Source organism: Pseudonaja textilis, chromosome 1 (assembly GCF_049901715.1).
Source record: "Pseudonaja textilis isolate UNSWEBS1 chromosome 1, rPseTex1.2, whole genome shotgun sequence".
NCBI lineage: Eukaryota > Metazoa > Chordata > Lepidosauria > Squamata > Elapidae > Pseudonaja > Pseudonaja textilis.
In genome coordinates this window covers 274,285,009-274,300,489 of record NC_141990.1, presented here as the reverse complement: position 1 = coordinate 274,300,489, position 15,481 = coordinate 274,285,009, and the positions used below count along the sequence as shown (strand labels likewise).

Below are 15,481 nucleotides of genomic sequence, written 5' to 3'. Positions count from 1 at the left end.
CAGTCTGTGTTGATTTGGGGAGCCATGTCATCTGCTAGTGTTGGTCCGCTGTGCTTCATTAAGTCCAGGGTCAACGCAGCTGTCTACCAGGAGATTTTGGAGCACTTCATGCTTCTTTCCGCAGACGAGCTTTATGGGGATGCTATGCTGACTTGATTTTCCAGCAGGACTTGGCACCTGCCCACACTGCCAAAAGCACCAAAATCTGGTTCAATGACCATGGGATTACTGTGCCTGATTGGCCAGCAAACTCACCTGACCTGAACCCCATAGACAATCTATGGGGCATTGCCAAGAGAAAGATGAGAGACATGAGACCAAACAATGCAGAAGAGCTGAAGGCCACTATTGAAGCATCCTGGTCTTCCATAACACCTCAGCAGTGCCACAGGCTGATAGCTTCCATGCCACACCACATTGAGGCAGTAATTGCTGCAAAAGGGGCCCAATCCAAGTACTGAGTGCCTATGCATGCTTATAGTTTTCAGAGGTCCGATATTGTTCTATGTACTATCCTTGTTTTATTGATTACATGTAATATTCTAATTTTCTGAGATTGTGGATTTGGGGTTTTCATGAGCTGTAAGCCATAATCATCACAATTATGACAAATCACGGCTTGAACTATCTTGCTTTGGATGTAATGAGTCTATCTTATATATTAGTTTCACCTTTTAAGTTGCATTACTGAAATAAATGAACTTTTGCACGATATTCTAATTTTTTATATAAACACACAGTTCTACAATATCATTCATCCAACTATAAACTGAGATTCTCTAAAGTACATCACAGCAATCCAAGCCAAGCAGGAGAAAAAAAAATCATCTATACATTAGTAGAAAAATAAAGACCCAAGTAGGATGTGTAGATATTGGATTCAATTGGGGATATGATCTGAATATTTTCTTGATTGGGTAAAACGTGTAGAGTTTCTGGACATTCCTTGTCTACAAAATACATTTCTACTTCTATTTTTCCTATTCCAACAACTTTGGTGAAATATGGAAAATGATACATATAACATCATCTTTCTTTTGTTCTTCTGTATTGACATTGATATAATGCAGATTATGATAACACATCTTCCAGTTTGCAAAATAAATTGATTCATTTAAAATGTTACAAAATAACATTAAGTGGGATTTCATCTATTAATTGCAAAATATAAAGATAGTTCATATTGACACTTTTTGTCAAATTTTTTTAATTGAAAATGGCGAGCTGCCATAAAGAGTAACAACACTGAATTATACTAAGTAAAATTTAATTAACCACTATGTGTCATTCTCTCTCTGTCTCAGCATAAATTACCATGTTTTTGCTTTTTCTTGCTTGAGTGTGTAAAGGTCCTGTAACAAAGCAACTGTTACACACTTCTAATTTTAGAATTTGAATAGGATTATGAGTCTAAAATTTGAAACCAATGGACTCAGAAGTATTTGATTTACTTATGGATAGTTGTCAAATCTTAGAAGCAAAAGATTTGACATTGTATATGGCAAATAATTTATGAAGTGGGGAATTTATTATATTATGTGCATAACTACTTGATACTTTAGTGAAATTTCACAAAACTAAAAATCTTTATTACATTTTACACAACCCATTTTAATTTTCTCAATTTATTGTATTGGTTTCCGTTCATGAAGGGAAAAATACGTCATGTTTCTATCTAAGAGAAAAATAATATTTTGGTGTTCACTACTAACATCAACAATAGTTCTTTTTGGGAACTGTTTAACTATATATTCTACAAATGTCATGTTTCAACAGCAATCATAATATATACACTTTAGAGCGCTTTTCCTTAATTGTGCAAAGATAAAAAAAGGAAGTTATATATTGCATATTTCCATTTTTTTCCTTTACAGTTAATTAATCATTTTTAACAAGACATATGGAATAACCATGCATTCACTTCCCAAGTCTTTATTTATCATGCAGTCTTTTTCTTTTATATTTTTTATTGTTGTTCATCATACCCTCTGTGGCTTTATCATAACTGAAGACTAAATGCACTTTTCTTTTATCTTTAAAAGATGGGACATTTTTGAGGAACAAAAAATGCTTCTTTGTGCTTCTGAACATGCAAAGCATCCCTGAAAAAAGAGAACAGGCAGAGGCTATGAGGATGACATATCAACAGGGGTGGGCTTCAAAAATTTTAGCAACCAGTTCTCTGCCTGGTTTCTGGGTGGGCGTGGCCATGGTAGGTGTGTTCTAGTCAGCTTCATGCACCATAGTGGGAGGGCCATTTTCGCCCTTCCTGGGATCCGGAGGCTTTCCTCGAGCATCCAGGAGGGGCTGTTTCTCACCCTCCGCAAGCCTCCACGTGGACACTTACCAGGCATCCAAAACAGGCTGTGTGGAGACTGGTGGGGAGGAGTGGGAGGGGCCAGCCAGGGATAGGATTTGCCGTTTCGCTGAACTGGCATTAAAAATGATAAAATTAGCTACCGGTTCTCCCCAGTTCAGGAGAACCGGTAGCAGCCCACCCCTGCATACCAACAACCTTTCTTTAGCTTCCTGCAGTAAAAGAGCTGGAAAACCACGCCACTCAGATTCAGCGGCACATCTTTCTTCGAGACAAGAAGGGGAAATATTTTTCATGCTATTTTTAGATCGTAGAACCCTGATTATAGCCACTCAGAGCCGCCTTATCAGTGAGATGTGTGGTACATAACTTTAATAAATAAATACATAAAATAAAAATTACCAACTTCTGTTTCCATATTTTCTTCAGCTGTTGAGTCAACAACTTTGGCCTATGTGTCATTACTTTTTATCATTATGCTATTTTTAACCTAATTATTATTACAACCCCTCCTTGTTTAATGGCTATCTTGTTTAGTGATAGTCTGTAAATAAGACAGCAGTAATAAATTAATAAACATCATTTTTTGTCCAATATGGGATTTAAGCCCAAATGTTCGCAACGGATAACAACACACGCTGGTGTGAAAGTAATGCTGGCATTGGGGCACAGCAAAACTTTACTTTAATGAGGTTGCAGCAGCCAGCAGTCTTTTGCAATCTATTTCTCTGTCGTGTGGTTTGCTTTGCAATCCTTTAGCTTCTGATATAGGACATGAATTGCATTTTAATTTTATTATTTATTCATTTAAATTTTAATTCTAAGCTGCCCTTCATACAAGTTGTTACACCATGAAACATGGGAGATCAACGCTGTCTTTTTTCTTAAACTAGGCAGACACACTCACACTCACTCACACACACACACACACAATGTAAGTAAAAATGTGTTTGAATATAAGTATGCACAGTCTATTCCAGACACATGCGTACTCATAGATTTATGTAGAAATATCTAAACATTGGTTATATCAAAATGTTAACTGTTAAAGAATATAGGTTTTGTTTTAGATTAATTACAAATAATGGAAACAGTTTTTACATAGCATCCAATTAAATGATTATAAATAATGTATGCTATCTGAACCTCAGCTAGATACGCAACTGCTTCATTTTACTATAAAAATAAGAACAAAACTCAAAACATTAGTCAATGTAGTGCAGCATACATCTTGATATCAATTCTCTCCATATATGCAAAAATGTATTTCTATTCCTATGCATAGATTGAGCTTCTTATAAAAATAATTATAATAAAATATAGAAGATAAACTTAATCCTTTGAACGCCATAAAATAATTTTAAGCAGACACCAATTCAGCAAATCTTCAATAGACTTATATTAGCCATCCCATACATCTGTTGCAGATGATATAAAGCTATTTATTTCCCTGCCTAAAATCCAGATTTGCTTTTCCATAATAGTGCACTTTGCATAGAGACATTCTTTGCTTTTAAGAAAACCATTCAGTTTCAACCACATAAGAAACAGTTACTGGGGAACCCTTCCTAATTCCCATGTAAACAAACTACTTAGCATTCCCTTGCTTGTATAAACCAAGGGATTGAAAAGTCTTTGGTGGATTGTCAGAAGAAAAAAGCAACACAGAACTTTATCTAAAATAAGGTGCTCCCGAAGGGAAGGGGCAACGCGTAGCATCATCAAGGTCACACTGTTGTCGTTTTTTATTTTGGGAGGTCTTCTTTCAATTGGGAGTTGCCCCAGCTTCTTTCTGACGTAGTCTTTCTTTCTGTTGTTTAAGAGAAAAGGAGTTTATCATCATTCTTTGCTTTCATCTGTTTTAAAGCTTCAGAGAGTATATGGTTTAGGCCAGAGGTGGTATTCAGCAGGTTCTGACCAGTTCTGAAGAACTGGTCGCAGAAATTTTGAGTAGTTCAGAGAACTGGCAAATATCACCTCTGACTGGAGATTTTACAGTATCCTTCCCCTGTCACACCCACCAAACCATGCCCACAGAACCATTAGTAAAAATATTTGAATCCCACCACTGGTTTAGGCCAAAAGAATGGAGCAATTTGAAACCAGAGTATACATAAGCTTTCTCCTCCCTCCATTTTTTCCAGAAAATTAATTCCTGAAGTGCCACACTAAGACAGGAAGGATATATTTAGAGCAAGTCACATTGAAAAGTTATAGAAGTAAAAAAAAAAAAAAAGTAAGGGCATGATTTGAAGCCAGCTACTTGTAGAGATTTTCCATTCCCTTTCTTCAAAAATGAGTATTTTACACAGTCCATGTGGAAAACCCAATACAAACTTGATAGCAGTACATTATCATATACTATTTTGAATAAATTTCTATTAAATGAATTAATAGCAAACTCTCTTTTGATTTCATATACATGCTCAACATCAGATTGTCCCTCAAATAAATAGTCATATCTTTGTTACTAAATTGGACTTAATTCCCTCTAGCTTGCTCGTAACTGTATTTAGCATCTAACACGCAGCAAAAAAAAATCCATCTGTCTACATAAAAAAGACAGTAGTCAATCTACAGTATCATATTCATATTTCAGAAATGGAAAGAATCTTTAAAGGCAAAAACAATGCCTGAGATTATTTAATGCAGCAGGAAAGAATGTCAATGCTCAATTAACATTCAGATTATTTTTAAAAACAGAAACATGTTGAGTTAAGATCTACAATGATTTTGTAAGCTGGTTCTAAGGAAAAAGTCTTTAGGATGCCTATTCTAAAATTGAAAATACATACTTGCTTTTTTATAGATTAGCTACATAAGGATTAACTAAAACTTCCAGCTATATTTAAAAGAGAACCAGAAACCAGAATCACAATAAGAATGTAACCTACCAGACTGGCAGTTGGATTGATTTTTCTAGTTTCCACTTTCTTTTCTGAAGTTAACTTGCTCACTGATTGCTGAGCCATTCGGAGTCTAAAACAAAATATAAGTAAGTATTATTAGAGCTTTAACAAGGATATATGCTTACCATATAAAAGTTGTTTTCCTAAACAGCTATACTTTATAAAGCAAACAAAAACTACATCAATTCTCTTATGTGACAAATTTGGAATAATTATTATCTACAATTTTTAGAGATGGTATAGCACCTGACCTAACCTACGTTCACCATCGGTGAGAGTTTTCTCAACAAAATGCCTTTTACTGAGATAATAATTGATCCAACCCCATAATCATATTAGTCCTGTTTAGGAACAGTTTCCCAGAGCTTCTTCAACGCAACCTGAAGATACTATAAAATGAATTTGTTTAATTGCAAAGCACGTGTTCTATTACTGAATCATAATCTTTTCCTTGCAAGAAAGCACCTATCAGGCCAGTATGACCTTCATCATTATGATACAGTACCAACTCCAATCAATGATGACATCAAGATACAAATTCCGTGACTTGCCAGACATTACATTTTTGATACTTCAGTTTGTACTGAAGACATATATTAAATGTTAGACATTGGTTCTCTTCCTCTTAATTCATGGATTGTTCTTGATCTCTAATTACCATTTTGATGGTATTTCAGTACCAAGTGATCCACATTACAAACAAACAAAAAATTGCTATGCATTCCTACTACTTGGCTCACTGAAATATCAAACTGTTATTTTTATCTAACACTGGAATGTCTTGTTGAAAAGAGTTGGGTATAAACAAAATTTCATCCATGGAATTTAGCAACAAAACCTAAGCTTCTTTAATAACTATTTTGGTTGAGTCAGTAGGACTATAATATACAATACAGTTAGTTGGATTACTGCGTTATTGCTGGTTAGTGGCACAGAAGCTGCAATAATCTTGACTAGCTAAATTATATCAGTTGTCCATTTCTAAGGGACTTTTAAAGTAGCCCCATCAAAGTTCTGTTTTTATTACAAGACACTGTCAGTCAGTGGCCAAGAAGATTACTTCAAAAATTTCAGTTACTGTGAAATATGGACACAAAAACTGCAATGCCAGTTTGACACTAATTCAAAAAAGAACAGAATTGTCTTCGTAATGGTTCATATATCCTAGAAAATAATGGAAATCAGTAAGACTAGAATTTTTTTGTGGTAAACAAACAAGCAAACACTTTTCTATAACATTTTCTATAAAATTAAGCACTGAAACTTTCAGCCCAAATTGTTAATATTTCTAACTAGTTGATTTTGGGAAGAGGCATATTTTTAAATCTAAATGTTTTTATTGTAGGTCAAATATTAAATACATACATAGTCACTCACACTTATTACCCAATTCAAGATCATTACAAAAGTGCATATTTTTGTAATTACAAACATGAAATAAAATTGTTCACGTGTTAACAATATTAATTAGGATTTAACATACATTTTTTTCTTATTTGCTAGTATAAAGTTTTCACCTTTTCAAGAATACATAAGTGTTGTCTCAGAGCTGAGGATGGAAAAATGTTGCTTACTTAACCTCATGACCCCCTTTTCATTCAAAGGATCAAGGGAGGGAAGGGTAGGAAGGCATGAAGTGATTTGATACTAAAAGACTGATTTGGTATCAAAACCAGAAGAATGGATCTTATATAACCAGCTGCTACCATAATACGTTCTCAAAACATTAAATTCCTTGTGATTAACAGAATTTGAGGTATTTATAAAAAAGGTTCCAACAATACTAATAAAGGAGAATATTTGTAGCTCAGGGTTGACATGAGTGGTCCTTGTTGCTCTCTGACCATGCTTGTTTTCTTGCAGACATTTCATTATCCAAACTAGGTAACATCATCATCAATGCTAGTAAGGAGTATTGTTTGCTGTCCATTTATATGCTAGTGCAGGGGTGTAAAACTTGTGTTGTCAAGTGACATATTGTGACTTTTCCCCCCTTTGCTAAACTGGGTGTAGGCCGCAAGTTTGACAGCCCTGCTCTAGTGGCTTGCCTGTCAGTGTTGGTGGGGGTGGTCTTAGAGATTCTTTAATTGGGCTGTTTGCTATTAGCTTCTTTGGCAGTTTCTTGATTGGGGTATTGTTTACTTGATTGTTGGTCTGATGTTAACCTTGGAATTAATCTATGTTGATCTAGGTGCTGATTGCTGGTGGAGAGGTGCTTGGGTATTTTTGTTTCCTTTTGGGATGAGTGATAGTCTCTTTTGCATAATCTATAGTTATAGTTAATGTCTAAGTGTCTATCAATGGATGATTTGGCACTCAACAGGTTCCAAAAATAATTGGTAGCTAGTTTTGGGTTAAGGCATCAGGCGAGAAAACAGGAGACTGAGTGTTGCAATCTTATCTTGGGTATGGAGCTGAGTGAGTGACTTTGGGCCAGTCATCTTCTCCCTGCCCTAGAAAAGAGGCAATGGCAAACTACGTCTGAAAAATCTGATCAAGAAAACTACAGGATTTCCCCAACCATCTCTGAGAATGAGATATGACTGAAAGAAAGAAAATATCAATAACTATAATATCCCTTGTTAAAAGTTTTTTTAAAATGTTATTAGCTTTTTCAAGGTATGCTGTTCAATAGGTACAGAAATTGTTAATTTTTATTTGACATTTATCACTGCAAACTTAAAGTTTGCTTCAAATTATTTCCAGTATGCTGCACAATTACTTTTGAAAGTAAGTATACATAAATATTGTCTTAGGTTGAATTTATGCATAACATCAAACCATGATTTGTCATTATGGGAATAAATTTAGAGGGAATAAAGTAAGTATAACAGAAATAAGCCAGTTTGTAGTTTCAAATAATTTTGTAATTAATGGCATATTTTATATCACCAGTTCCAAGCCTAGATTAACCTAGACTAGTGTTTTTCAACCTGACAATTTAAGATGGTGAAGGTTTCAGTTCCCAGAATTCCCCAGCCAGCCACTATCCAGTTGAAATCCATCCATTTTAAAGTTTCCAAGTGTGAGAAACACTGGATTAGATTACTACAGGTAATATATAAAGGAATGAACATTTACATTTCAAGAAGAAAAAGATTACCTGATGGAATATGATATTTTAGAATTTTATTTGACAATCATAGGGTAATATGAATGGGATGATTTATTTCTAAGCAATGTCTTGCTCTGGAACAATTTTGCTCATGACAGAAGGTTTAGTGAAAAATAAAGTTTTTTTTTTTTAAACTTAATGCTACTGCCTCTTTTCTGATAAGCCTGCCTCTCATTACTATGTTGGGATTATTTTTCTCTACAGCAGAGGTCTCCAAACTTGGCAACTTTAAGACTTGTGGACTTCAACTCCCAGAATTCTCCAGCCAGCATAGCTTCTGCGAGTTGAAGTCCACAAGTTTTAAAGTTGCCAAGTTTGGAGACCCCTGCTCTACAGCATAGAAGAGAGGGTGGAATAATTTTTTCTCCACTTTGGCTGACTGAAACTTGAATACTTTCCCACCTTAAAAGAAAAATTCTATGTATAAAGAATAGAAAACAATGACACCAAATTCATTGTTTCTTCTTCTGTATGTGTGTGTGTGTTTGTGTGTATGTGTGTGTATTCTTCCGAGCATTTCCTCAAAAGATAAGACATTAATTGCATGCTAATGTCATTAAAGTATTGATATTCTAAATATCAGAAATTATCTAAAGCTCCATATTTATATAAATGTACATCAAAACTCTGGACATTTGCTGCAGTGGTCAAACTGTGAAATCACATGAAACTAAAAAAAAGTGCAGACTGGGAAAATTTTTTTGAAAGATAGAAAGATACAAAACGTGCTCCTGGCTTTGATTTTTAAATTTTACATCTCACTGTTTCTCAACCACAGCCACTTTAAGATATGTGGACTTCAATTCCCAGAAGTCATGATTCTGGGAGTTGAAGCCCACCCAACTTAAACTTGCTGCGGTTGCGAAACACTGGAGTGTTTCAAGAGTAGAACAACACAGATGGAGTGTCTTAATTAATTCCCAATTAATCCACCTGAACCACACTGTTTATATTAGAATCCTTTCTAAAAAGGATACTGATCTTGAAAAGAAGGCCTGATAAAGATTTGCTTGTGTTTTTCCTTAGTTGCCCTTATTCTTTATGTGGCTGCTGGTGGCAGTGATGAAATCTTTGTTTCAAGGGAAACATTTCAAGGGAAATTGCAAGCAGCTTATATTATGGCTAATTTCAAGTCTAGGAAGACTTCCCCTTCCCTGACATTTTCTTTCTGAGCAGAAAAACCAACTGCTGCTTAAGATTGCTGCTTGTGATGAAAGACACCAATGACCTACAATGTTTGCACATCTCCTTGTATAAAAAGTATAGCAATTTACTGAATTATTCACATCTGCATCTAATTTAAAATAGTTGCTTAAGCAAATTTATGCTTCTAGTTTTGGACAATTAACATTGTTATTATGTTGAATGCCAATTATTTATTTGACAAATTGTTCATTTAGGCTCAAGAATAGTAATGTAGTCTTTGCTTGTTTAATATAAGGGACACCCCACACACATACACACATGCTTTAAACATTGAGATTAATTATTAGCTTCCACCCAGCTTTTCACCAAATGTTACATGAGGAAGGGGATGCTTGCCTGCAAATTTGTGTTCATTCCAAGTAAGCTACTATATTCCCTACTTTGTATTTTTGTGGCACATAGTCCCATAATATTTTGCTTTTCAAATTCCTGTTTTAAAATAGAAGCTGGTGTCTATTTAACAATAGAATATGTTGGGTTTGGCCACAAATACATCTAAATAAATTTTCAATAATGTTAGCACTGAACTCAACATTATCATTTTATAGTTTCTGCTCAAATATTTCATTACCTATATGCATCAAAAGTTGATTACAAACAATATAATTTATCAGGAAGCATGGGTATGATTGACAATGTACAACAGACGTTTTTAGTTTTTTCAGGGAACACCACCTTTAAAAAAAAATCCCACTATCTCTGATCAAGAGTCAAAGCCCAAATGATAGAAAATTGGCTGAGTTAAATGAACTTTTTTTATGTGTTTGTTAGCCTCACACAGAACCATAATAAATTCTTGCAAAATCCATGGGGTTCCATAGAACATAATTTTTTAAAAAAAGGAAGGAAGACTATACATACCAGAAAATTGCAAATGGGACCTACTCTAAAATAATATAATGTGGAGAGGTCCAGAAGTGGTCCAGCCATGTCTTCTTCTAGAACAGGGGTGTCAAACTCACGTCATCATGACATATCAGGACATTTTTCCCCTTCACTAAACCGGGTATGGACTGACCAGTGTGTGACGCATCTGAGAGTTTGACAGCCCTATTCTAAAATGTTTATTCCATTTCCCTTCCCTAGATTCAGTCCATGACTACTAAGCACATCCAGTCATCATTAGGCTGGATTCAGCAAGAGGAAATGTTCTACTTTTGTAAACTTTCAAATCACTCCCACCCTGTTTCCTGATGAATGAGCATGGGATTAATTTGGCTGTATAAGAAGTGAGAGTCATATAAGTGAATTTAATAGGAGGGAGAAGTAAAATGAAATGTAGCAAGACCACTGGACTAGAAAATACAATATTATAATATCTAATTTAAAATGTGCTATGTTTTTAACATAAATTTGTTACAACATGAAAGAATATAGTACAGTAATGAAATTATTAAGTAACCATCCCAATCTTTCTTTTTCCCCCCTTTAAACCTTCAAACAATTCAAACCTTAACACAAAAAAGGGTTTTAACTAAAAACTAATAAAATCAGGAAATGATGGGACAACAGGATACCAAAAAATAACGCTGTAAATTCAGTACAGGATTTTGACACTGTGCTAAATGGGATCTGAATCCCACAGGCTTTCTTTGATGCAAGTGTGGACATATTAACTTCACTTTTGTTTGTCAGTGCTGTCTGCAACACCAATATTGCTTCACTTAAAGTTGTCCAATGTGAAAATGCAAAGAGAAGCAATCTGTTCCAAATTAGTGCAGCTTCTCTTTCATTTCACTAGCTGGCAATTGGAAGGGGTTAAGAAAGTGTAATTTATCAGATTATATGTGTTTATCTTTTTGTGGGGACAGCATCCTTTTGGTCAACTTTTCTGGGCACCCTGAGGGAATAATCTTTCCTTGAGGTCCATTTGATCTCAAAGAAAACAATGACGCCTGAGAAATACAGGAGTATAATTTGTTGAGTTTGAAAAAGAACAGCTCCCAGACTTCTAAAATTGTATTAATGGCTTTATTAGAACCTTACCGTTCTTCAGAAATGTTTTTGTTCTCCCGTTTCCAAATAGCCTTAAACTCACTGCTGAATTCATACCAAACCATGAAAACGTAATTCGGTGTGGTCTCCTTTTCACCAGATTTTGGCTTTATTCCATAGTACTTCACCATTTCTTCAAAACTGGAGGATGTAGAGGGGGAAAAGATGGACAACACATAAACTCAATAGGGAAATTGAATGGAAATTTTGCTGGCATAGATTTCTGACTAGAAATTCCAAGCTAAATAAAAAAAAAAAACAGGTACAAGTAGAAACTATACCATAAAAAAGACCAGATGCAATATAATATATATTAGAGTTTTTATTGCATCACCTAAGTGAATTCAGTTGACAGATATCTATATAAGCAATAAGAACAGAAAAAGCAAAAAAAGCAAACTGGTAAGTAAGGTTTGAGAAAGAATCACATTTTAAAAACAGATGTTTAACAAAAAGGCACTGAATTGTACCATTGTACATTCCCCTAATAAATCTCTAAATAATAGGCTATTAAGTCATGGCAACCTCTCCCTAACTGAAGGTTTTCAGGTATTAATATCCTGAAAATAAATCATTTGACCTAGAGCAAACACCAGAATATAGTACTACTGGAGTTACAATTTTGTGGTGAATATTCCTAGGACTATTTTCACCTCCCACATATTGTCTGCTTCTTCATTTGTAACTTCCAAGCAAGTTGGAACAACTTTTTGCTTAAGGACAATTTAAAAGTTAAATTGGGGGCATTGAGATTTAGAATTAAGTTTCTTATTCTGAAGAAGGGCGTGGCTGGTGAAACTATGCATATGTAAAGCTTTAGTAGACAATTTGCAAGGTTTTGGATTTTTGACCTAAAATGAAGACTAGAAAATACTTTTAAATGCTCTTTTGGACAAATAGTAAGCTTATTTATCTCGTATTGTTCTTTGACTACTATTTTCTTCAAGTAAGTGACATAATACTCTCCATGTTTTTAACTAACCTTCCTTTCATATGGAAAGACAGCTGTCACCGGAAGGCTACAACGTTCACTTTAATTCAGTCCTGTTGGATTTCTCTGTGTACTGTATATATTTTCATCTATAATTTAATCTCCCCAAACAAGTTCTAACTGTGTGAAAATGCTGGAAAGAGTAATATGCATTTAAGAAAGAATCCCAATCCTAATCCTATTTACAGGTATTTTTTAATTTATAATGCTCCAGTTTTCTTAACTGGAGACCTTACCATTTTTGTGCATTGTCCAGGTGACTTTTCTCTTCCTTATGTTCTTCTACAGCTGCAAAAAGCATTTAAAAATAATTTTAGAAATCTGAATATGTGCTACATTTCAAGGGTTTCATAATTTCACACCACTCATAGAAAATGAAATATCTGGAGTATTAAAATATGAATTGTGAATTAAGAAATTATATCATTCTTGTAAATGTTGGAAGAGCACTAACCTTAATATGCCAGAAATATAGAGGCTGGTATAAATGGATAAAACGTTTTTAGAACAAAAGCATATGCTGTTCTTATGATGATGAGGAAAGGACTAGTTGTGAGGAGATACTGTACAGACCAATTACAAAACACTTATTTTTATTGTGTTACAAAGAGATTTTATTTACAGTGAAGGTATGCACAATTCACAGTGATTTTGGTCTCCTTGTACCTAATCGACTCCATATGTTGTGCAGTTAATGGCTTTTTTAATCCATGAATGATATATTCAACAAAAGAGATATTTCTCTGTATTTGAAGCTATATCCTAGAATTACTGTACCTCCGGGTTTATAGCTCAAGCTGTAAACAATCAAGCTTAGAGATACTCTAAAGGAAAAATATTTAGATGTTCAGGACCAAAGTTATCACACAAAGATATTTCAGATCCTGACAAGAAATATTACTGACACTTCTGTCTAGACTTCATTTATTCAAAAACTATGGTCTCCTATCCCTTCTGATTCCCAACATACAGATATATCCTGGGAGCTTTTTTGTGGAATTTTTTGTGGAATAATGAAACAGTTCCTATCAGGTGGCTAGAGATAGTGCTATATAGTGCTACATAGTTGATAGTGCTACATAGCTGAATTTCACAAAATAAAAGGCATGTAAACCTTATATATGACAACCCTTCCTGTGTTTCCAAGGTTACTATGGACTAAATCTAGACGTCTATACTGATGACAAATTCATAAAACTTAGTTGTGTGAACCAGTGGCAGTTTATAGGTTAGAAATAGAATCCATTTTAATCCAACTGCAACAGCTATAATTATCTAAACCATAATAAAAATGATGCTCTGTACACTTATATTTTCATGTATACAAAAGAACCCTATTTCCAATAGTTTCCAATAGTCTCTAACATATAGAAATTGATAAAACCAGGTTTAAGGAACTCTTAGTAAAAATAAAATGGATTGTGACTGGTTTTGTTTTAATTTTGTATGCCATTCAACATTCCTATGGTAGAGAAATAGCCATATAAATATGCTTAATAAATGAATAAATAAAATTAAGTTTGATAGTGTATAAATGAGATTGGCTTAAATACAAAATAGTTTTATGTAGGGTCAGAATTACAAGATTGTTCTACAACATCTGTCCTTTTGCACTGCAATCCCATTTTTAATCTGATTAGATGTCACCCCTTTGAAGTAGACCAGATTTGTGAAGCCAAAATTGTGAAGACCAAAACTGCTTTTATTCTTCGCTTTTATGCTATTTTATGTTTCTCCCCTCCCTGTATTTGTCTGTAAGAGAATAGGTGGCAGAGTTAAAACCGAGACATTTTCTCAAATTTCATTTCTGCTTTGGATTCATATTTCTCTTAGCTGAATGTTGCTTTGGTTGCATCCTCAAGGTTATTCTAGCACTCCATTACTTTAGAATACATCTCTCTGGAGAAACTTCTCAGTGCCATCAGATTAAGGATTTTATGTATACCTTGAACAACTGAAAGACAAAAAAGTGGGTTGCCATTCTCCATGACCAGTTTAGTTAATATGATTATGAAAGCCATGTCAGTCAAGATTTGAAGACAGATTGGCTGGTTTCCCGAAGATGGACTGCTGACTGCGATTGTCTGCAGCTTTGGTCCATGCTTCAGCGTTGGAGAGCCCCGATTGGTCAGATTTGGGGCAGAAGCCACCTCGTAGGGGCAGTGGAGGAAGGGGAGACTGGAGGAAGGGGAGATCATCAGCTGGATTGAGGGGAGTTGCAAATCCTCTCCTTGGCTTGGCAACTGCTCCCTCCTGAAGATGTCTGAAGCGGGGGTCTAAAATGGCCTCTCTGAAGGGGAAGATTAAGCTGGAACAAGATTGTGCTGGAGAGAGAAAGAAGTGGACAGTAGGAGGAATGGGATAATATAATTAAATGAAAGATACCCCTAGGATTAACTTTTTCAAGAATCTTTAAGAAAGGATTTAAAGCGGCAAAGTGAAAGGAGGAAAAAAGGTGTGAATTGTTTTGGACAGCGGTGGGGCTTTGAGAAAGGTAGAAGCTGGAAAAAGAAATCATCTAACTAATTTGGATAAGTATATTTTGATTCTATACATGCACTAATAACGCTGAACTATAGATTGTTTAAAGAGAAAATTTAATACTAATTGGGATTGATTGATTTTTATTCTTGGAAAACTGTGGTTTAAAAAGCTCTGAATAGCTAAAAAAAAGAGGGGGTGAAGATCTGCTATAACAAAGAGTGTCATCTAATGGTTAAATTTAACTTGGTTTTTTTCCCTAAAAGACTCTGTTTCTTAAAAAGTGTAAGGAAAATTGATTCAATAAAACAAGAACTTTGAAAAACTGAAACATTGAAACAAAGAAAGAAATAAGAAGATTCTGCCCTCTGATTAACTGTTGATTCTGGCATGGATCTAACATTGGATTAGCTGAGGACTAAAATTCAAGAGGAATAAAATAAAAGCTGATTGTTGGAAACCAACTT

The 15,481-nt window shown here is 34.6% G+C and overlaps 1 protein-coding gene across 4 annotated transcripts in view; it reads right to left on the bottom strand.

The window, feature by feature from the left end:
* Nucleotides 1-711: 711 nt before the first annotated feature.
* The window catches only part of FMN1 (formin 1), a 136,661-nt gene continuing 121,891 nt past the window's right edge, over nucleotides 712-15,481 (bottom strand). For 2 of the 4 annotated variants that reach the window (XM_087921830.1, XM_026710413.2), the window contains exons 14-17: nucleotides 12,770-12,821; nucleotides 11,534-11,683; nucleotides 5,212-5,296; nucleotides 713-4,127 (exon numbers count right to left, since the gene is read on the bottom strand). In XM_087921830.1, coding sequence (XP_087777956.1) covers nucleotides 4,083-4,127; nucleotides 5,212-5,296; nucleotides 11,534-11,683; nucleotides 12,770-12,821 — 332 coding nt within the window. In that variant the 3' untranslated portion in view covers nucleotides 713-4,082. Of the gene's footprint in view, nucleotides 4,128-5,127; nucleotides 5,297-11,533; nucleotides 11,684-12,769; nucleotides 12,822-15,481 lie in introns of those variants that run through there. The other 2 variants (XM_087921829.1, XM_087921828.1) reach the window with 2 other exon arrangements.